The sequence below is a fragment of the Cavia porcellus genome, unplaced genomic scaffold (genome assembly GCF_034190915.1).
Source record: "Cavia porcellus strain 051 isolate PalLab524CR breed Dunkin Hartley unplaced genomic scaffold, mCavPor4.1 scaffold_26, whole genome shotgun sequence".
Classification (NCBI taxonomy): domain Eukaryota; kingdom Metazoa; phylum Chordata; class Mammalia; order Rodentia; family Caviidae; genus Cavia; species Cavia porcellus.
This window is the reverse complement of record NW_026947509.1, coordinates 29,714,765-29,737,502: the sequence shown is the minus strand read 5'-3', so window position 1 is coordinate 29,737,502 and position 22,738 is coordinate 29,714,765. Positions and strand designations below refer to the sequence as shown.

General features: G+C 53.7%; 1 protein-coding gene across 25 annotated transcripts in view; it reads left to right on the top strand.

The window, feature by feature from the left end:
- Positions 1-22,738, top strand: part of Lrrfip1 (LRR binding FLII interacting protein 1) — a 100,212-nt gene that overhangs the window by 63,908 nt on the left and 13,566 nt on the right. For 5 of the 25 annotated variants that reach the window (XM_013157397.3, XM_013157394.3, XM_013157375.3 and 2 more), the window contains 11 exons: positions 3,436-3,480; positions 4,480-4,569; positions 7,136-7,213; positions 11,308-11,343; positions 11,691-11,816; positions 13,356-13,427; positions 14,922-15,092; positions 16,780-16,872; positions 18,150-18,242; positions 19,231-19,323; positions 20,408-20,549. In XM_013157397.3, coding sequence (XP_013012851.2) covers positions 3,436-3,480; positions 4,480-4,569; positions 7,136-7,213; positions 11,308-11,343; positions 11,691-11,816; positions 13,356-13,427; positions 14,922-15,092; positions 16,780-16,872; positions 18,150-18,242; positions 19,231-19,323; positions 20,408-20,549 — 1,039 coding nt within the window. The remainder of the gene's footprint in view (positions 1-3,435; positions 3,481-4,479; positions 4,570-7,135; positions 7,214-11,307; positions 11,344-11,690; positions 11,817-13,355; positions 13,428-14,921; positions 15,093-16,779; positions 16,873-18,149; positions 18,243-19,230; positions 19,324-20,407; positions 20,550-22,738) is intronic. The other 20 variants (XM_013157385.3, XM_013157384.3, XM_063237042.1 and 17 more) reach the window with 10 other exon arrangements.

Below are 22,738 nucleotides of genomic sequence, written 5' to 3'. Positions count from 1 at the left end.
ACAGCGGAGGTCAGGTCCTGGTGCATGCATACGTGGAGGAGTGGACAGGAACACTGGTGCTAACTAAGTGTGCTGGGCTTGGAGGAGTAGGGAGAGGAGACTCCAAGAGAACCAAGATTGAAGGTCCGGGCTGCCTCTGCTCAGTGACCCCAACTGCCACTCCCCCCAGAATCAGAGAACTGGAAAAGGTCAGAAACCCACAGGATGCCTCTCCTGATCCCCGTGTAATCTTTGACCTCAGGAGGCCAGGCAGCCCTGACCCCATTTCCCCTCCACATCCCCCCTCTGCCACATTAGTCTTGCCCTGTCTACCTCCCTCCTGCCAAGGAGGCTGAGGTATGATACGCAGTTGCTGGCCCCATCAGCTCATTTGCCCACTCTCCAAATTCTTAGAGCCCCTCATAAGACCCTCTGTTTTAGGAGTGACCCCCATAGGGGGAGTTCTCACTAAGCACCAAAGTGTGGGTGTGATGTCTCAATCTGGGGAGGTTTTGCTGTGCAGGGAGCCCTCGAGCATTTGGATAGCTGGTCTCCCTGGTCCTGTAAGCTGAGCTGCTCCCCCAAAATAAGATGCCAGGCCCTAAGCTGGCACATGAGCTGCTAGCCTACATCCGGCTCACTTCAATTCCCCAGACAGAGATGACCCATCTCCAGGGACAGGATCCTAGTGGGGACTGAGCATCAGACAGCAGTTAGAGTTCCGGGGCCGGGGCTACCTGCAGCCCTTGGCCATGCCCTGTGGTACTCGTCACAAGCTGGCACTTTGGATTTGACTGCCGACACAGACCTCAGTGAGGTCTTGGGATGTGTGAGTCATCGGGGAACTTAACTGGCTGCTGGCTGTGGCTCTGTGACTCTGAAGGCTGTCAGTCCCCTCAGAGGGGTTGTCAGGGTGGCTTCCTTCCCCTCAGGAGAGGACTGGGATTGTCCACCGCCTGTGTTGCCTATGGGAAACTCCCCCCCATGCACCCAGAGACCCTTGCATCTCTCTTGGGCTGCCATGGTGCAGCTCATTGGAAGCACAAGCTCCAGGACCCTAAAGGACGGTGGGTGCTTTTGGGTGCCTTTACCAGAGCCACCATCTTCAGGGTCACCCTTCCTTAGGAGATTGGCAGGACACCAGTCAGGGCCACTGGCTTCCCCCAAGGATGCCTTGATTTGTGTAAATCATTCTATCTGGGGAAGCTATTGACTCCCAGATCGTTAATGTCAGAATCGATCTGCTTCACTGTTTTCCACACCTGTGAATCCTGAGTCTGCTCAAGAGTAAAGGCCCACCCACAGGGGCCAGGCAGGAAAACATCTAAATATTATCGTAGCCAGGCATTGTGGCACACGACTGTAATCCCAGCACTGGAGAGACTGAGGCAGGAGAATCCCTGTGAGTTTGAGGCCAGCCTGGACTACACAGTGAGACTGTCTCAAAACAAAAAGAAAAAAAGAATTTTATTGTGTAAGTAGAGGTTGATATATCTGCAGAATCACAAATTAGTTTTTTCCCCACCAAATTTTAAAAATTAGAACTCAGGTCACAAAGACCAAAATCTCTGTATAACTTCCAACAATTAAAATTAAATTTTAAGCCAAACATAGTGACATATGCTTGTAAACCCAGCATCCAAGAGGTAGGAGGATCGCCATGAGTTCAAGGCCAGCCTGCGCTATATAGCGAGACCCCATTTCAAAAACCCTAATAAATAAATGTATGTGATCTTTTTTCTTTGTTTGTATAGAGTTAAGACCCTAATTGATCCATGTGGTTTTTGCCAGTTAACTAACTCCACTAGTTCGTTCCCCTGCCCCTTGAGTACTGGCTGGAAAGAGAAATCTGTCTGAGTGGACGGTGCCCAGGACCTCCGCAAGGAGGAAAGGTGTCGGCCCTTCCCTTTCTGTCCCCACACATGTGGTCCTGAGTGAGGACTTCAGCCTCTTCTGTATGATGTCCGCCCAGTTCAGCTGGTTTGGACTGTGTGCTGACCACTTTACTCTATCTTAAAAAAAAAAAAAAACCTAAAATAATTCAGAACCTCATGTAAAAAAATGGAGCACTCTGTGCAAGAGCTCTTTTCAAGAGCTTTGGTCCAAAATATTGGTCTCCTGGGTCTCTCCATTTCCACCAATTGTTCCCTGCATGGAGTTTTTGGTTGTTTTTTGAAAAAGTATTTTTCGCTGGCCAGTGTGTCCAGGAAGCCATTTGGAGGTCTCCACGTTCTCTGACTCCTCAGACCGGATCGGGAGAACCAGCTTTTTTCTCTGGCTCCCTGCATGTTTCCTGTTTTCACAGGGCCTGCATTTAGGCCAGCCCCTGGCTAAGTGGCCTTTGTTGCTGTAGGTGACGAGCATGGTACCACGCAGGAAGTGGGCGTCATGTACCATTGCACATTGTGGTGGGGCTGGACTGTCCCCACCCTGCATGCACACGAGAGTTGCTGTGCCCCCGCCTACTCTGTGCATCCCGGGCAGTGGCCTGGCTATGAGTCCTGGCTGCTGTGGACCCCATGAGCTGCCCCATGTCCCAGCATGGCCCCTCCACAGTGTCATAGAGACATGACTTCCGGGCCTGGATTCCCCTTTCACAGGGTTGGACTGCAGCCAGTGCCAGTCTGGCCTGCAGTGCCCGCCTCCAGGCCTGTCTGTGTCTGTGACCATCTCTGACCTCAGAAGGGAGGCGAGCTGTCCCACCCATGGGTTTCTGTATGGTCGTCCCAGGTATCTGATAGGGAGCTGGTTCCAGGACCCCAAGGAAGCCAGAGCCCACAGCAGTTCCCATCCCCCAGTAAACTGTTACGTACTAGAACCTAGCACAGTGGTGATGAACCTGTGGCATGCATGCCACAGTGGGCTGTTTGTATCATGGAAAGCTCTAGAAGGTTCACCATCACTGCCTGGCCATCTCCTGTTACCTTTGTGTCCTCCTTGGTGACTTTACGTGTGATACCAAGGACAGCGTAAGAACCTGCAGGTAGTCCGTGTGCTGAGCTGGGGAACAAAGAGAGAGGAAGTCCCTCTGTGTTCAGTATGCAGAAGATTTTCTAGTCTTTTCCAGCCTGGGGAGGTTAGATACCGAGAAGGGAGCCCTCAGATATAGTGGGCAGCAGTGCAAAGCCCGCGTGCTGTCTGCACCTCGAGCTTTGAGTTGCTGCTGTTGTGGACCCTGTGACAGTTTTGACCCTTCCCAACTCTTTCTTCCAGGGCTGCCTGAAAAGAATTGACTAAAAAACAGCAGTAGTTCAGAGCTTATGGTGCTAACTTTAGAAGCCTTCTCCCATGCCTCTTTCTTGTAAATGTTGGCTTTGTATTAATCAGGTTCCCTGGAAACACGGTCCCTGAATCGGCCCTTCCTCTTCTAACTGTTGTCCACTGGCTCAGCTCTCAGGGCAGCCTGTGGCTGTGTGTTCAAGGCTTTGACGACCTGCTTTTGCTCTCTTCCCGCAGCCCTTGTATCTGTGCGGCGCGGTACGGCCTGCAGGGAGTTACCGGGTGCGTGGTCCTCGTTCCAGCCCACGCATGTGCCGCTCTGTCCCACCCAGTTTCCGGTTCTGTTGAGAGTGTCACCTCCCCTCTGTCCCACCCAGTGTCACCTCTCCCTGGAGCTTACACTGCCGCGGCACTGGCAGTCCTCTTTGGCCAGGTCTGGATTTTCACTCCTGACTGCTGATGGGACTGTCACACGGCCCCCTGCCCATTCCGCCTCCCATTTGTACAGGGTCCTTAGTCTGGATGGAGCGAGGGCAGCTTGCACTTGACCTGCTGGCAGAAAGCCGGCTCCTAGGCGCCTCGGCACTGCAGGTGGATTGCAGCCCACGTTACTGTGTTACCCTGGGGATCCCCAGCCTCACACGTGGGGACCTGTGCGCGGCAGGAAGCGTCGGCTGAGTGTTCAGAGCAGCTGCACCGCTCCAGCACACAGCACTTCAACTCAGTTTCCGGAGGTGTCAGGAGCCGGGAGCTCCCATCTCCAGGGAGCCTGTCCTTAAAGGGAGGTGGGAAATTCAGGCTCCAGTGAACCGGGCAGGTTTGGCCCTCACCCGAGCGGCTGTAAGCTCCTATTTCTGTGATTAACTGCATAGGATTTTCAGAGTGACCAAATGTCCTGCCTTTCACTTGGTTGCTTTTAGCACTGCACACTTCAATGTTAACACTGTGACTAACATGGTTTGATGTTTTCCTCTGAGGTCATATAGCATCATGTTTTAAGCTTACAAGCACGAGGGTGCCTTGAACTTCCAGCCGCTGGCCCATCTGCTGATTTGGACGCTGGATTAATACATATCTCCTTAGTGTGGACTGCTTTTCACAGTACAGATTTAGTGATGCACCAGGGGTTAACAGTGACTGACACTCGTGTGGTCCCCGGGTTCCCTGCTGACAAGCTGGCGGAGGTGGCATCTGGCCACCCTGCATGGCACCCCCGGCACACATTCCCTGGTCACCTCGCATGATGCTTCCCGGGCTCCTGACAATCCATTTCCACCACAGGCATCCGTGTTCCAGGAGAGCAGCATCGACTGGGCTCGGCGGGGCAGTGCCGACCAGGCCCAGCGGGGCAGTGCCTGCGGCTCCCTGGCTGTAAGCTGCTTCCTGGTTTCTTCCTGACCTTCTGTCCCATGCCACTGCTCCAGGGTCCTGGATGATCTCGGGTGCAGGTCCAGCGTGGAAGTACACAAGGTCGCGCCTTGGTTTGCACTAGAACTGATGGTTTCGGGTCCTCACTCTTGAGTAATTGGGGTCACAGAGGCAAAACCTGCCTGAGCCTCCCCGCACTCCCCTGCAGCTCACAGATAGCACCAAGCGGCCCAAGGGCCTGCAGGCCTCCAACAGATCTCTGACAGGTCACCACTGACTTGTGCCTCTGAATAATGGGAGAAATGAGCTGGTTTGTGGGGTCAGAGCAGTGTACATAGTTCGCTCCTGCAGGCTCCTTGAAGCAGATTGGAAATGCCAGCCTGGGCTGGGCAGCGAAAGCTGGCAAGTGATAAAGGGGAAAGGAGCACATGGGGTCCCTGGAGGTAGGGAAGCCTCCTTGCCTCAGTGCCTCCAGAAACAGAAACTCATGGGTCCTCATGAGGAGGGGAGCCCCACCTCCTGGCTCCCACACAAACCCTATAAGATGCCCCTGAGCCCTCCGTGGGACCGGCCCACTTCCTGAGACCACTGGAGCTGTAGTTTTGCTTCTGAAATCTACCAGCCACTGGGCTGGGGTGTGACTCAGAGTGGCTGGCTTGCCAGGCACAAGGTCATGGGTGTGGTACCCAGCAGGAGGGGAGAGAAAGTTAAAAGGGGAACAGAGCAGAAAGAAGCTGGCTACTTCCTTAGCCCGTCCGGTTTCCTGAGTCTTTGTGCTGCTTCTCCAGTCACCGTAGATATTCCTAGTTCTCGTGAAGGAAGTCAGTCAAACCACCAGTTTTCTTTGCCGTGCAGCTTTTAGTGGTATTCAGTCTAATGACACAGCGTTTGTGGTTGTTAATATTCAAACACTGACCGAGTTTGGTGCTGCGTAAACCATTTGATGTGGCAGAGCCCAGCATGATAAATCTCTCTCCCAGTTCTTTATCACAGAGTGTATGGTGAAGGCTCACATAAAGCAGACAAGTGGTGTGGTTTTAGGGCTCCAGAACCCTCTAGCAGAGCTCGAGATTCTCTGGAGGCTGAGACAAAGAACTTCTCTGGCCGCCTGTGTTTATGTAGTTTTCAAACAAAGGGGAAACTGAGGAAAACAGACACTGAGCAGGACTTTGGGAATCAGTTCAAAGACTTTCCCAAGTAGGAAATTACACCAATCAGGAGAATTGTTTTATCTCTAGTTGACATTTATGGCAGGAGTGAGATGCCTGCAGCTGCAGTCTCTACCTAGTTCATTGGGATGGGAGCCAGGCTTCTCAGCTGTGGCCTTATCTTATGCTTTGAGGTTTCTCTGGCATCATAGGCTGCTACAGGCCTCCGCCAGGATTAGCGATTCATAGAGGTTCACTTACTATGAATCTGCCACCCCTGTCCAGATAGGGAGTCTAGGCCTGGGACAGACTCACAAGAAAGCTTAGAAAGCCAATTGGTTCATTTTAAATCCTTTTCATAGCCCCCTCATGGTGATGCCCATCAGTTCTTAAATATTTTGTATTGGAAACTGTGAGCCAGTTCTGAAGGATGACATTGTCCTGGAGAAAGTGGAACTAAATGAATTTCTTGTATCAGAAAAGAGGAAATTCACTAACTCCGTTAGGGAAGGGAACTGCCCACCTACTAGGTGGTTTCCTGTGCTCTAAAATCCAGCAGAGCCAGGTGTGGTGGCCATGCCTTTAATCATACCTCCCCTTCCTGCTTCTGCTCACTCTGCCTTGCTCAAGAGAAAACGAGTTTTTCAGTGATGGGCAAATGATTGACGACTGGAAGGGACATGGTGAAAGTCCAGGTTAAGTGGCCAGTCCCAGGGTAGCGTGGCCCTGGCCTTGCCCTTTACTGGAAGCAAGGTGGCCCAGGTGCGTGGGTGGACAGGCAGGCAGGAGTACCAGCCCCCAGGGGGAAGGCCATCTAGTACTTCAAAAAAAAAGCCACACGAGATTGTGAATTAACCCTACATCTTCCTGGTTTCCACTGGGTAAGACAGTAGAGAGCAGACCTTTGCCCCTGTGTTTATGCCATCAAGCCCTCTGTCTTCCTCTTCAGTCTATGAGCAGCTTTAATTTTCCAAAAATTTCAGCAAGCTGGGCATGGTGGTGTGTGCCTGTCATCCCAGCACTCGGGAAGCTGAGGCAGGAGGATTGTTGCAAGTTCAAGACCAGCCTGGGCTACAAAGTGAGCTCAAGGCCAGCCTGAATTGCATAGCAAGATCCCGTCTCAGACCAAAAAAAAAAAACAAACCAAGGATTCCACACCCACAGGTGATGGTTGGCGTCTAAATGACAGGGCCCATGTTGGACAGGACAGGTGCTTTGTCTCTCACTTACTGTGCTATTGGGCTGTTGGGGTGGATTCTCTTCTCTTTGGGATGGGGGCAAGGGGACACTTGTGACGGGCTCAGGCTGCCTCTCACCCTGATCTCTTCTGTGCTCTGACATGCCCTCGGCTCGCTCCTCCTGGCTGCTGCTTTGCTGACCTGTGCTCTGTCCCATCTGCACCTCCTCCGCGCCCACGGCAGCCCTCGGAGTACAGCGGCCACCTCAACTCTGGCTCCCGTGCCTCCTCCAGGGCCAGCTCGGCGCGCGCCAGCCCAGTGGTAAGTCCGCCTCGGCCTGTGCCCTGCAGCCTCCTTCTCTCCCTTCCCCTTCCCCTTCTCCTCCTTCTCCTCCTCCTCTTCTCATTCTGTCCTCTCTGTTCTTCCAAAATGACCTCTGCCTTCGAAGGTCAGCACAAGGTGGAGTTAGAAAGGGCTCTCTGAGTAGTATTTAAAGTTTAAACTGGGATGTTGACGCATGCCTGTGATCTCAGCACTTGGGAGGCAGAGGCAGGAGGATCACCGTAGAGTGAAGGCCAGCCTGCTCTACATGTGGAGGCCCTGTCTCAAATAAATACATAAATACCCCTCCCCTGGAAACAACTATACTTTATTTCAAGTCTAAGTAAAAACAGAGCTGGGGAAAGTGGTCCAAATTTAGAGCACTTGGTAATGATGCGGTGAAAGACATCAGCATGTGTGGAGTTGGGGCCTAGAGGGGAAACTTCTGCAGCGGGCAGAGGTGGGGGCAGCTGTGCGCAGAGTGGGTCCTTGTGATTGGAAACTTCACAGCATCGACTCTGGCCCTTGGCTTGGAAATGCTGGCAGTTGTCAAACCCAGATGGTTTTTTTCTGTGGTCCAACTCGGCCCACGAAGACCACGGCCTCAGCGTTCTGCTCCATCACCCATAGTCCTGCCAGCTCTCAGACTTCCCAGGGTCCCTCTCCCCCGGCACAGCCTGGCCCAGGAGCTGGCCTTGCCCCCGACTGTCACCGTAACGTGCTTTTCCCAGGGCCATCTCCATTTCAGGCAGCTTCACGTCCTCCGAGGCTTTCTAGGGACCTCCTTTAGTATTGTCCTATGCAGGATTTTGCAGGACAGTTTTGGCCGAGAGGTGGACAGGAAGGCCGGCGGCACTGAGGATCCAAGTGGGTAGGAAGTGCGTGCTGGAGCCAGGCTGCACTCTTCACCTGTGAAGCTGCCAGGTGTGGGACATGTGGCATGCCTGTCCTCCCTTCATGCAGGGGCCAGGGCGGGAGCCCAGCCTGGATGACGTAGACCCTTCTGCAAAACAAAAAGCTTTTAAAGGGTGGGGATGCAGCTCAGTGCAAAGGCCCTGGGTTCAAGCCCCAGTACTAGGAGAAAGAAAATCAGCTCCCAGCCATGGAGAAGCTTCTGTGTGCTCCAGACTCCATTACCCAGCACTGTCCCGCAGAGCACCATGCCCTGAGCCCTGGGCCGGGTCCTTATCCAGTTGTCTGCAGCCTGGAGCTACTGGTTGAGCTCAGCTCCAGCTGTCACAGCAGAGGCTCATGCCAGATACAGAAGTGGTTTCCTGGGAGAGACCCACAGATCCCTGGCGGCTCTGAGCCTCTGCCAAGCCCAGCTTCCAGGGTCCCCAATACCCCAGTTTCTATAGCACTGAGGCTGTGCCACATTCACTGCTGGGCAGTCGGTCATGTCATGACCTGACATGAGGTCTCCTCCATGTCCCTCCATCCAGCACGAAGAGACAAAAAGGGACACCCAGGTCTGCCTGTGTCCTGCCCCTGTCCACCTGGCCTCGTGTGAGTCTGACCCCTGCCCGGCCACCCTAGAGGCCAGCAGTGAGGGGAAGCCACATGTGCAGATGCGTCTAGATGTCCAGAACTCAGGCGCACAGCAGCAGACACCGCAGGAGCTTGAGCCCTGACCGCTCCTGTTCGAGGGTACTGCTTTCCTAGAGCCAGTCAGTAGGAGAGGAAGATGGGCCTCGTCCTGGAGCATTCCTTTCTGCTGGTGGTGGTGATGGTAGTTTTTGAGACTTGCTCTCCCTAGGCTGGCCATCAGCTCACTGTGCAGCTCAGGCTGGCCTCGAACTCACAGCAGTCCTCCCGCCTCAGCCTCCCGAGTGCTGGGATGACTCCTGTGCACTGCCATGGTCGGCCCAGCTCAACTGTCATTCTCCCTGAGTCAGCAGCTCCTGATGTGAAGTTGGTCCATTCCAGCGCTGTCACCTCACTGGAGGGACAGAGGCCAGAATGCTGCAGCCCATGTGGGGCAGGCTGGGCACTGCCCTGTGCTGTCATTCGTGGGTGGGGACGCCAGTACTGACAGAGCCCCTTGTGTTCTTTTTTTTTTTTTTTTTTTGTCTGTTTCCTTTTTATTGGTACCGGGGATCAAACTCACGACTGCCTGCTTGCAAGGCAGGCGCTTATGCCACTGAACTAAATCCCCTGCCCAGCCCCTCGTGTTCTTAGAGCCTCGGAGGGCAGAGGTGCATGCTGGGATCTGATGAGGCCAGGAAGCTAGGTCCACCCTCTCTGTGCTGCTCTCAAAAGTTGCCGCCCTGTCACACCACCCTTGCCAGTGAGTCTGGGGCTGCTGGACTTCAGGGCTGGCCATGTGTCTGTAGTGGCATCAATGGACAGAAAACCCAAGGCTGTGTGTGGGCTCCCTGGACCCCTGCTTGGGAGGGAGGAGCAGCAGTGACCCGCAGTGCCGCAGAATGGTGACAAAGGCCAGTAATCGCAGGCCTGGCCTCCAGGAGGGACGAGGAGCAGGAAGTGACAATACCTAGCTCCAGCATCACAGCTCCCCTTCCTCATCTGGGATGTCTGTGATCCCTTTAACAGCAGCCCCCCAAGGAGGCATGGCCAGTGTGTCCCTCTTTGGCTGGTGTTGCTCTGGCAACAGCACGATGCAGTTGGCACACTTTGCAGTGGCTCCTGGAACTGTCCCTGGATGGGGACTTTGTCAGAGTGCATGGGGTCACAGGAAGGCCTCCATGGGAAGGGCGAGGGGCAGCCTCTGAGACTGGGGGGACACTGGACAGAGTGGAGGCGGGGCAGGGACCCTGCAATTAAGGAGCAAAAGTGACCAGAACAAGAGAGGGCTGCTGGTCCCAATTCAAGACAATAAAAGCAGCTCGCTGTGCAAAGACCACTGCCAGGGTCAGGACTAGAGCTGCCAGGCTTGGAGAGACACTGCTGCATGCAGCCTGCTGACCGCCCCATGGAGCCCGGCAAGCAACCATGTCCCTGAGAACCCATGGGGAGCAGAGCTGGGCCGCGTGTGCTGCTGGACAGGAGGAGGGGCTGACACTGTCTCGGCCACAGGAAGTAGACAAGGAATCAGTGGTGGCTCACATTCAGGTCTTGAGAGGAGCAAGCCAGCAGCCAGGTAGAAAACTGTATGCAAGGCTGAATTGTCTGGGGTGCTGTGTATATCAGTGTTTAAAACCCAGACTTCCACCTATTTCGGGACCCGCCACTGTCCCTTAAATCAGAAAGGAAGTGACCTTGGGTTGGTGTTTGTTGAGCAGGGTTTATGACCATCCCTTTGTGCTGTGAAGGACACAGCAGTGGCATTGCCTTCATGGTCCTGTTCCCTACTAGGGTCTGGTATGAGCTGGGTCGGAGAACGGGGTCCCTTGGCCAAGCGCACCACCATGCCCAAGGGATGCCTTTCACCCATGCCTGCTTCATGGTGATTTCCAAGGGCTGCAGTAACGTCTTTTGTAAATCTGCCAGGAGTTTTCCCATTGGCCTAGGCTGTGAGTGCTGCTTAGACAGCTAACAGGCCACAGGGCAGACGGCACCTCATCCCTGTCCACCTCACACGACCACTCAGTGGGCTTCAGGGATGAGGCGTAAGAATTCCTTATCGCTCCGAGTCTTCATGTTTTAGAGATACAGCATTGTGCTTTAGGTCAGAATTGAGCACCCCCTGGTTTACATTCTGCCCCTCATGTTGGTGCCAGGCTGCCATCTAGTGGCAGTGGCAAGTGTGACAGTTTTATGGTTTCGTTGCGTCCCTGAGGCCCAGGTGGGTCTGGAGTCTCAGGAATCTGGTGGATGCATCTCTTACTGGGAAAGCAAACGGTGGAATTCAGTGCTGGAGAGAAATCAGCCAGGTATGCATGTGCTGCGCCCACTGCTTAGAACGCCACGTTTAATTCCCCCTTGCCTGGGTCCCACTGAGCCCACCTGGCAGGGGCAAAAGAAGGACCTCAGGTGACAGCCACACAGGAAGCGGGAGAAGCCAGGCACCCACAGCCTCCTTCTCAGTTTTTAAATAAGGGAAACTCATGTTTTATTTTTAATCATCTTATCCCAGTTCATGTTACTCATTTAATGCTTTGACGTGTTTAGTATTTGTCCTGTTTCCTCCATAGGTTGAAGAAAGACCGGAAAAAGATTTCACTGAGAAGGTAAGGAATTTCTCTGTGGCTCCATCTGAGGCATGCATTGATCCAGGGGGACCCAGTACTCCAAGGTGAAGATGATGGGAAGAGAGGGCTCTTAGTGTTAGTAAGATTGATCAGCGGTGAGTGACCGGGACCAGTAAGTGGCCCACCAAGCATAGCATCACTTCCCCAAGGGGTCCGTGGAGTCCTGATCCTGTGAGACATCCATGCCCAGTACAGAGCGGACCCTCAGTGCAGGCAAACCCCAGCTCACACCACCCGGGGGAGCTGAGCTAACAGACACACAGTGCCGCTGGCGCCCCGGGGGCCTGGGCTTTGGCTGCGGCTGCACTGACCCTCACACCTTGCAGGGCTCCCGCAACATGCCCAGCCTGTCCGCGGCCACCCTGGCCTCGCTCGGCGGCACCTCCTCCCGCAGGGGAAGTGGTGACACCTCCATCTCCATGGATACCGAGGCCTCCATGAGGGAAATTAAGGTAAGACCCTCTGCTCACTCATGACCTCATAAAAATCAGTCTTCAAGTTAGGAAAAAAAAAAGGACACATTTAGTCAGGTTTTGGCTCACTCTTCTCCATCCTGACTCCCTTGGAGCATGGCCTCCTGTAACACCAAGACCCCACTCAACCCACATCTCCTATGGGCCCTGACCTGTCCAGGTCCCACCAGGTGGATGTGTCTGTCCCCTTCACATCCCTGTGCACACTGGGTCCACCAGGGTAGCCGTATATGCTGGTGTGATCAGCCACGTGTGTGCTGATGCGTGTGGACGGTGGTGTATGTTTTTTGGAGTGTTTCAGACTCTGCAGCACCAAGGCCCAGCAGGTAACCTCGGGCCATCCCCCCACCTGAGGGTGCCTTTCTGTGCGGAACATGCTCTGGGTTACCTTGTTGCTTTGAAATGGTTCCTCCTCCGACCGGAACGTGGGCCTTCACCCATCTCTGTTGTGCCCACGGCACCAGGTATTTGGTGAAGTTCCCCATGCAAGAGAAAAACAATGCAGTCTTGTTTGTCCAAGTAGCTAGGGCCACTGTCCCTGAATGGGGCAGAAAGGTGACCTTTGAAGGTCACACCCTCCAGAGGACAGAACCAAGACAGAGCAGCCTCAGGAGTTGGGTTTGGCTCCTACCAAAGAGCTCTCTCACCCTCAGAATGATTACAGAGGAAGCCAGCCCACACTGGAGACACCTGAGCAGATGGATGACATTTGCCCAGGAGGACAGGGGATTTATGCGGCTCTTGGGGATGGCCTGGGATTCCCTGAAGTTGCTTTTTGTCGCCTATGTTTTGTGAGCCACTGAAGCCAGCAGAATGGATTTTTGACTGTTTTTCCTAAAATACCACATACACTGCCCACTGCCGGCCCCTGGCAGCCCCGCTGCACTTCGCTCCGCCTTGGGCTCCAGGACGGTGGAGGTGGAAAAGGTCCCAGAGCAGGCTCGGTACTTCTGAGGGCAGGCGCAGGTTTTGCCGATGTCTCCCCAAACTCTCGCTGTGTCATGCAGGGAGCAGGAGCCCAGGGTACAAAATGGGTTGTTGAATGTGCTTAGTCCTGTCCTCAGAAGCTCTTTTAAGGAGAGAGAGAGAGAGAGAGAGAGAGAGACAGAAGACGGTTATGTTCCAGTTCTTGTCGTCCTATCCTCATGCTTAGGCTGTACTTGTTGGTCTCCGCTTCCTGGTGCCTCATTACCCTTTCAGCCAAAATTGGTGGTGTGGTGCTGGTCATTTCTGGTGCTTACCTCACCCTCTAAAGCCAGTCAACAAGTACCCAGGTACTGCTGTATATGAGACAAGGCCAAATTTTGCAAAATTGTATAAAATGACAGGTGGTACACTTACATCTGAGCCTTGTAATATTGCTATTTATTTTCTTTTAATGCTTTAAGAAACAAAAAGGAAGTGTGTACTGGGACTGCCCAGATGATAGGAACGATGCAGGGGGTGAGAGTCCGCTGCATGAGGCCTCCTCCAGCCAATATTTTTCCCTGACTTTCCTCATCATTTGCTGCTTCCCAGGAGCTCAATGAGCTAAAGGACCAGATTCAGGATGTAGAAGGAAAGTACATGCAGGGCCTGAAAGAGCTGAAGGTACCAGTGTGTGGAAGTGTGTGCTCGCAGTGCTAATCCACGCTAGTGTGGAAAACCCCATGGGAGGAATTCAAAGTGTGACTCAGCCTGCAGGGGCCCAGGCGATAGGCCAGGGACAGCAGGAAGGCCAGCATGGTGCTGCCCTGTCATGAAACCGCAGCTCCCCAGGAGAAAGGTCACTAACAATTTCCCAGTGTGTGTCAAGCTCACTTCCTTCCTTCAGGCTAAAACCAGTGTCCAGACACAGGGACACTTACAGAAGGATTTTGGTCCTCTTCACCTTCCATAGTCATCACACACAAACAGGCTTCAACATCTGCTGTCCACCACGAGGGCATGGTTAACGTGTGTGCTTTGGGGAGTGTGCAGATTACCTGCATGGTGTGAGTTTTTACTGATTGAGGGGCTTCTGTCCGAATGAGTGTCACCTGGCTTTGAGTGTGTGCATGCACCTGTGCTAATGCACTAATGGGAAACAGAAGTCACCTTGATGGTAGGATGAGTAGTTGCTATGGAAATGTAGCAGGTCTGTTACTTCCTTTGCAGCACCCCAGGAAGAACCCAGGATGGAGTCTCAGCTCCATCAGAGAACACTGAACACGGGGACATACACTACTCACCTATCCATCCTTCTCAGGATTGTCCCCTCTATTTAAAAGGGGAAAGACTAAGTCTAGCTTTCAACTCATGTCAAAAGGGAACCCCCACACTTCCTGGAAAGCCCTGGACCCATCTAAAATCTTTGCCCTGGTTTGGAGTGCAGGACAGGACCATACCAGCCCCTGTGCAGCTTCTGCACAGCCTGTGAGGCTCCCAGCTAAGCCACCCACACTGCTTTCCTTAGCTCTGGTGCTTGGCACCCACAATTCTGCCTTCTCTCTTCTGGCTTCACCACCTCCCATTCCAGGACCTGCAAAGATGTGGCCACATGAGGGCACCACCACGTGTGTCATTCCCTGCTGTCCCCTCTGGGGACTGACCTTTGTCTTTCCAGTGAGGCCTGTGTTTAGTTTCCCAGTTTACCAGAAGTGTGCAGTCACTACCAGCCACTTCCTGGTTCACAAGCCAGGGCACACAGGCAGTTACCTGTGTTATGGTGAGGCTGCCACCTGTCACGTCACTGTGTCTACCAGCCACAGCCACTTACCTCATGTGGTTGTGTGAGACACCTGGTGAGCAGCCCTGACACCACGGGGGAGGCCCAGCTACTGAGTTACAAGTCCAGAGTCCCTGGCCAGCTCTGTGGCCCTCGGTTTCTGCCAATTGATTCTGCCCCAATGAGAGGATGCTGGGCTTTCATCCCGGCTCAGCTCAAAACAGATGAGAATTTGGTGCACTTGAGAGGCCGAGTGGAAACCACACGTGCTTCCCATTGTGATTATTTGCTCCCGGAAATAAGGTCTCTCTGCACTGCCGGCTGGTTTTTCTAGAGTGCCACGTCCATTTTTACTTGGGTTTCCTAATGCAGTTGCAAAACCCTGACCCTTTCTGCAGGACTCGCTGGCAGAGGTGGAAGAGAAATACAAGAAGGCTATGGTTTCCAATGCACAGCTGGACAATGAGAAGACCAACTTCATGTACCAGGTGGACACCCTCAAGGATGCGCTGCTGGAGCTGGAGGAGGAGCTTGCCGAGGCCCGGCGGCAGTGTGAGGAGAAGAGCAAGGTGGGTGCCAGGTGCTCAGGAGTCATGGGCGGTGCAAGGGTCTGTGTGTGTGTCACGGTCTCCAGGAGCCCAGGAAGCCCGGACTCCAGGACAGGGATGCCGTGGCCCCTGCAAGGACAGTTTTCCTAAAGCCGCTGTCGAATTCTGTGCAGAAGGCAGACACAGCCACGGAAAAGCCCGTGCGCTTGGATAAGCCCCACTCAGATGACTTTGTTTTCTGTTACCCCACATTGCGTGTTTTAATTTTTTTCTTTACCATCCTGGACAAATAATGTCACAGATTTTAAGAAGACTATATTCGTTTATTTTCTTATGGTTGGGAGAATATGGCTTCTCCATTTAAGAATTCAATACATCACCTGCTTGTAATCCCAGCCCTGGGGAGGTTCAGGGAGGAGGAGCACCTTGAGTTTAAGGCTAGCATGAGCTACATATTAAGACCTGGTCTCAAAAAAAAAAAAAACAAATATCCTGATATCCTGAGGCTCAGTGACGGGTCAACCTGTGTGGGCCTTTGTGTGGAACCACTGGGTTGCCCTGCTGCTGTCTTGTGGTCAGCCCGAGTCTGCATGGAGGCACGGGACAGTGCCTGGGTCTGGGAAGCCTGCAAGCAGAGGTTCTTCATGAGCCGGAGGGCAGGGGGTGCTTGTTTTTCCACATGTTTAGACATGGTTGATTTTTTTAATCCCTAATGTTGTCCATTTCCTTAGAGATTCTGAGATAGACTTGAACGTTTGAGTGTCATTTTTCTTCCTTTTCTTCTGTAACTGGCTATATCTTCAGAATCCTGAGGGTTAAAACCAGGGTCCTGTTAGGGTTCTGGTCTGGCTGCTGCAGAACCAGGCTAGAAGCTGACTGGGGTTCTGCTCCTGACAGCCGAGCTCCTGTCCTTTTCCTTAGCCGGAGGCCAGGGCCTGAGGCAGCAGAAGCAGGATGCCATCTGGCTGCACCCAGTGGCCAGCACCATAGTGTCACCTACAAGAGGCTGCGTGTGCTAGGACGAGTGCCCAGGGCAGGGGCAGGGGCAAGAGCCAACCAAGCCCAGCGGGAGGGAAGGTATCTGTCACCCTCAGAAAGGAGCCTGGCACCCAGGTCAAATCCTTTCTCCAGCAGCCCACGAGACAGACCTAGAGACAGGTACAGTGCTGTCCTCTAAGCTTCAGCAAAGTTAATTGTGGCCCAGAGCATTATTACAGGTGTGCTGCTGTGGATGAGTGTGGATGGAGGAGCTCAGCAGCCAGACCCAAGGAGGGTGCCTCACAGAGTGGGGTGAGGGTTGGGGAGCAGCTCTGACCCCTCCATGGCCCCATGGCCCCTGCCTTTCCTGCTTTTTCCCTGGAGGAAAGCTGACTACCCAGGTCAGCTACATTGGTCTCCTTTCACCCACTAAGTGCTCCTTGCCCTATTGTAAATCAAGGGTGATTTTTATCATCCTGTTCCAACCCCGGGAACCCCAGGGGATGCTGGAGCCGAGCCTGGCCCTGCCTGCTCCCCAGAGAGGAATCCGAGGCCTTGTTGTTGGCATCGGCTCCTCCTCACCCTGAGGCCACTCATCGGGGTGTCTTCACTGTGTTGGGAAGAGTGGCCCTGTGCGCCCTCTGACTTGGAGGTGGTGGTGAGGTCATTGAAGCAAGTGAGGGGCACGTGACTCTAAAGTGATAGAGGGCGTGGCTGCTTCCTCCTGCAGGAGTTTGAGCGGGAGAGGCACGCACACAGCGTCCTGCAGTTCCAGTTCGCTGAGGTTAAGGAGGCCCTGCGGCAGAGGGACGAGATGCTGGAGGTGAGTGGAGCGGCTTCCTGCGGTCAGGCATCTCCTTGGTTTCACTGCTCCAATTCAGACTGCTGTGTGGGGTTGGGGCTCAACACCAAAGGCCACTGCTCTCTGCTCTGGAGACTGGAAGTCTGAGGTCTGGGTGAGGGGCCAGGGAGCCCCTGCCTGGTCTGCAGCGGTCACCTCCACTGTGTCCTTGAAGGCAGAGAGGACTCAGAGCTTCTCACTTGGACACTAGTTGTGCCAGGGCAGGACACCCCCCCTCTCCCAGGACCTATTTAAGCTTCATGGATCCCTGCAGGCTCAGTCTCAAAACACTATCACCTTGGAGGTCAGGGCTCCAACGTGGAAATTCGGGGGACCCAGCTCAGTCCGTAGCAGTTACTCATGTTACCTGCATGTTTACAGGGACACCCCACGCATTACTCAGGGCAGCAGTCCCCTCGGTGTGCAGATTCCTCTGCAGTGGTCCTGCATGTGCCACCTTCCAAAGCTGTCCCTGTCCTCACCCTGGAAGCAGTAAACGTCACCTTGCATGGTGACAGGAGCTTGCGGATGCAGCCAAATTCAAGGCCTCCAGAGGTGACATCAGCTTGGATCAGTAGGGTGGGCTCCATGTCCCCTTAGGGGTCCCAAAAAGAGGACAAGTCGAGGGAAGAAGTAGGGGCTGGGACAGCCAGGGAGTGCAGGCAAGAAGGTTCTGGAAGGTGGGCAAGATGAGGAAACTGAGTCTTCCTGGGTCCCCAGCAGGACCAAGCCCAGTTGGAACCCCTAAGGCCCGCTGTGAACTTACCATCTCCAGAACTGGAAGAGAGCAAATCCATGTTGATTTAAGCCCTGAGTGTATGACAGTTTTTCACAGCATCCACAGGAGTCCATGTAGTTTCACTCAGCCACACGGCAGGTGTGACAGTGGTCCCCGCAAGCATATGGTCCAGAGACATCACTGCCACCCTAGCTTATGAAGGACTCGGGGTCTGCAAAGGCCACACTCACCCAAGGGCCCCTCCAGGAAGCAGCGTGTGACTCACAGGGCGGCTTCTTCGTTCCCCACGTACTCAGCACAGTGGTGACTTTCAGGCAGGCAGAGGTTCCCTCCCCATCCCTTGGAACCTTCAAGCAAGACAAGGAGAATGATCCTTGCGTGCAGGGCCTGCGGGGTCAGTGAGGTGACACAGTCTGGCTGTCCACTGTCCTGGCTGGCATCCAGGTCACCCTTCGCCGGTTGGGTTGTTTTCTTCCTGCTTAACTCTGTCTGCTTTCTTCCCATCTGTTCCTTTCCTCAGGAAATCCGACAGCTGCAGCAGAAACAGGCGGGTTATATCAGGGAGATTTCTGATCTGCAGGAGACAATAGAGTGGAAAGACAAAAAGATAGGGGTAGGCGTCCTCGGTCTTTGAAAACCTACACACATGGGCAAGCTGCCTGGCAGATGCCAATCTTAGGGTCTTCACTTGGCAACAGTGCTCGTGTGGGTGCTCATGAGGCCCCAAGACACAGAGTTCACAACCATGTACACGTCAGCTCCCTGGCCCCACCCACAGCCCTCGAGGGTTCCCCGTGTGGCAGCTGCAAAGATCGAGGGCAGTACACCCTGTGTGGCCCAGGTTCTGGGGATCCCTTGTGCCCACCTCACCTGGGGGTTTCCCTCAGAGAGATCTGGACCCACCCACATGCGGGGGGAAGGGACCCCTTGTTTCCTGCTGATGCATGGCAATAGGTGTTTCTAAGACACAGCAGCTTGAGGGGACCCCACCCCAACAATGGCCAGAGGTACAAATGTGGTCACCTGGTCCTGGTGCAGAGCCACACCGTGGCCCCCCCCTTGACAGTTGCTGAGCCACTTGTGTTTGTGTGTGACCACAGACGCCCACGATTAATGTGTATAAGCAGATTGCAGTCATTTGGGGGTCTCTTTAGAGTTCCTTTTTTCTCTTTTTGATTCTTTTTCTTTTCTTTTCTTTCCTTTTTGAGATAAGGTCCCGCTATGTAGTTCAGGCTGGTCTCAAACTCATGGCACTCTCCTGCTTCAGCCTCATGAATCCTGGAGTCACAGACTTGCACAAGCATGCCTGGTTCCTTTCTGTCCTTTATTTGCCCCTCACTTAAATGTGCGTGCCACTGCCATTAACTCTGCAACACCACAAACCAAACTAGAAAGTGAGGCAGTGGACTTGCCTCCTGGATCTCACAGAACCAAGGGGCTCTGTTTCCGGGGGCGGTCACAGTGCCTAGACAAGCTGCTGCCAGCATGGGCTTCGTGCGTGTCCTGCGTGTCCATCCGTGTCTCGGATGCAGTCTTTGCTCCCTGCCCAGGGACCTCTCCTCTTTGTGACTCTCCCTTCTCTCTGCTTGCTGCACATGCAGGCGTTAGAGAGGCAGAAAGAGTTCTTTGATTCCGTAAGGAGCGAGCGCGATGACCTTAGAGAAGAAGTAGCCAAGCTGAAAGAGGAATGCAAGGTAGGAAGCCAAAGCTCTGCTTGAGACAACTTCTGCCTCCACGGCTATGCGGTGGCCTGCGTGTCATACTCTCGCTGTTGGTGCCACTCCTGTATCAGGTTGACTGGCTCAGAGTGGCACACATGGGCCACGTTGGGGTGCTGTTCTGGCTCTCGGCTGAGTGTAGGCACAGCTCATCTGCAAGTGGCCCAGATTCCAACGCTGAGTTTCTCAGAGAGCCCTCGGGTCCCTTCTGACCCTTGGCAGAAAACGTCCCAGGGTAGACTTGGGGCGGGAGCCCTCACTTCCAAGGACTTCTCCAGCTCCTCAGCAACTGGGGTGCAGTAGGAGAGAGGCCGTGTGCTTAGACCCAGCCCTCCAGATTCTAGGAGCACAGTCCCCACCCCTAGACATGGCCCAGGGCCCATGCAGTGGGGTGGCGCAGAGAGGCTCACGGCTCTGGCAGAGTCCTCAGTGCTGCGAGGGACACATCGAGTTTTGCCCCAGAGGCCAAGGCCAGAGCAGAGTAGCCACCTGTCAGGGTACAGCTTGGAGCTGAGACGGGGGTTGGGGGGAGCAGGGCATTGGGCCAGGGCCATGGGCTGTGGAGTGGCCGGTAAAGAGATCCCAGAGCTGGCCCACAGTGAGGTTCCTGTGACCACCCCAGGCGTCCCAGTTGCCTCTCGCTTCCTTCTCCCACCTGCTTAGCCCTTTCAGACCCCGTGCGTATTTCTTTACCTCTTTCTTCCTCTTCAAAGCACGAAGCTGGGACTCTAGTCTCGGTGACTGACCCAATGCTGCACTGTGTGACAGCCCACAGGCCATCACCCCGTGGAAAGGGTGCCCACTGAAAGTGTCTTGTCACTAGAAGCTTAGGCCACAAAGCAGGACACAGCGGAGATAGCACTGGAAGAAGGCATCCCAGTTGGGGTGCGTTGACAGATATTCATAGCTGTGGTGCCCAGAAGGGCGCTTCACTGTCTCTGTGGAGTTACCCGCTACTTCAGGAAAATAGTTTCCCTTTTTATAATAATTAATAGGATAGTTGAGCCAGATACCATGGTATATTTCAATGAGCCTGGTTCCTCCCCGTCCCCCCCTCCAGAAACATGGAATAATCCTAAATTCAGAAGTAGCTACAAATGGAGAAACTTCAGACACACTTAATAACGTCGGGAGCCCAGGACCTACCAAAATGTCAAAAGAAGAGATAAACGCCCTCAAGTCAGCCTCAGATGGGACGCTAGGTAAGTGTTGGTTTTCCTTTTGATCCTCTCACCTTTCCAGTCCACACTGATCCATCTTCCATGCATTGTCAGAACTGAAGCCACGGTCACTGATCATTTACTGTCACCCAGCATGCCCCACTCCATCCTGTGGGGGAAGCTCCCCCCAGCCATGCGGTCACCCACGCGTGTTGCCTGGCATGTGTCTATCTAGTGCTCACATGGACGGCTCAAGGACACGTTTCACTGCTTCTCAGAGCTACCAAGTGGGAAGCAGTTTCACAGCAGTGTGGAGAGGGCCACTCGGTCTTGCTCGCATGCGTGCCAAGAGCGGCTTTTAACTTCCCTGTGATAGATCCGTCAGAGCTGTGAAGTAGGCCAGTTGCCCGTATGTGCCAACCAGCTAGTTGATGCTAGTGCTGGTGCTGGTGCAGATGGAGGGTGTTGGGGCATCAGTAGCGGATGACAGGCAGTCAGTGGAGTCCTGGGCAAGGTCTGTGCTGGAGAGGCACCTCCCAGCAGGAGTAGGGTACCCTGCCTGTCAGAGGGGGTCCTCCTGTGTATGCCTCACTTTTGCTTTTGCAAGTATGTAAAGTTGGAGAGTCCAGCAAATCCCAAAGTATGTCACCATCTGGAGAAATCCACTGACTAGTATTCATCACATTTGGTTTGGGGAGACCCTGGCGGTTCTGGCACGCAGCCCAGCTCCCACAGAAGCCCTATGTGTCCTGGGATCTGCTGCCTTCTTGCCACAGGGCTGGATTGAGGTGCGGGCCAAGACCCTTAGCTGAGGCAGCAGCTTCCATCTGACCTCTTATCCTTGCAGATGCAGGAACCAACAGGCCCCAGCTTCTCCAGGTTCTTGGGACCTGCTCCTCGGGGAGGGGTATCTTTATCTGTATATCTGTTCAGGAAGCAGCTCTTGTGTGTAGAAGGTGTTGGAAGAAACAGGGTTTCCACCAAGGCTCTAGAAGTCATCCCTAAGGCACAAGGGATTTGATTGTGCTGCTCTTGTCAGAGTCCCCATGTGTGGGTCTCTCTAACCCTCCCTGATGCTGAAAGAACCTCAGCACTTGTTCCGTGAGTGTTTCCCAAATAGCTTTGACTGCAGAGCCCATCTGTGAGGACTTGGGGGACCTTCCCCTTAGGTGAACTTAGTTTTAATTTATGTGCACTATTTCTTTAATATAAAACGTGCTTCACCTGAGGTGCAATAGTAGACACATTTAAAGGGTGAAGTAAATAAGGGAAGAGTCTTGGCATCACCCCACCTTCTGGGGTCAGCACCTCAGCTGTGGGACCCCTGGGTTGTGACCCATCAGGCTTTGACCTCAACCACATGGGCTTGTGTGTCTCTGGAGAATCCCGGATTTGGCTGTTCATTCCAAACTAGTGATGCACTTTTTAACTGACGAGAAATCTGTTGGGTTAAGTGGTCACCTTGGTGTGCAGCATGCCTTTCTGCTAGGCCCCTCGCCACACCCCAGGGGACACCAAGTATTCAGGGTAGACACAGGACACCTTCCCAGCAAGACAGTGTGTGGTGGTGAAACACAGATTTCTTTTTGCCACTATGAAAGGCAAAAGTTTTTTTTTTTTCTTTTGAGACAGTCTTACTATGTCATTTGGGCTGGCCTTAAACTCACTTAGGTAGCCTAGGCTAGCCTCAAACTTATAGTGATCCTCCTGCCTCAGCCTCCCTAGTGCTGGGATTGCAGGCATGTGCCACCACACCCGGCTCTGTGAGCTGCTCCCAAAGCATCTGCCTTAAGACTGATCTTGAGGCTGAGTCTCTGAAAGTGAACTGAATGTGCTTTTTAAAAACTATGTGCAAGCTGCTGTTAGGGTAGCATCCAGGTAATTGTGATGGATGTTAGGAAGGAAAACCTCGGTGTGGCCAGAAGTCCCTCTGAAGCCCAGTATTTTGGATTGTTTGGCTGCCTGGCCCAAGCTCTTTCTATTTGTTAACTTCACCTGGATAGACCAGTGCACGCCAGTGGGGCTAGCGGCCACGCCTGCCTCTGAGATGGTGGCAAAACCACACTAACGCAGTTACTGCTTTGTGGCACAGAAGTGGGCGGCTTCCGTGTCCTGCGACGTGCACACTCTCTGTCTTTCTTTTTCTTGCTCTTGGTCTCTCTCAGAACAGGGCGGGTGGCAGTCCAAGCTTGTCTTTACATTTTACTGTATATTAAGTGGCCACTGCATCC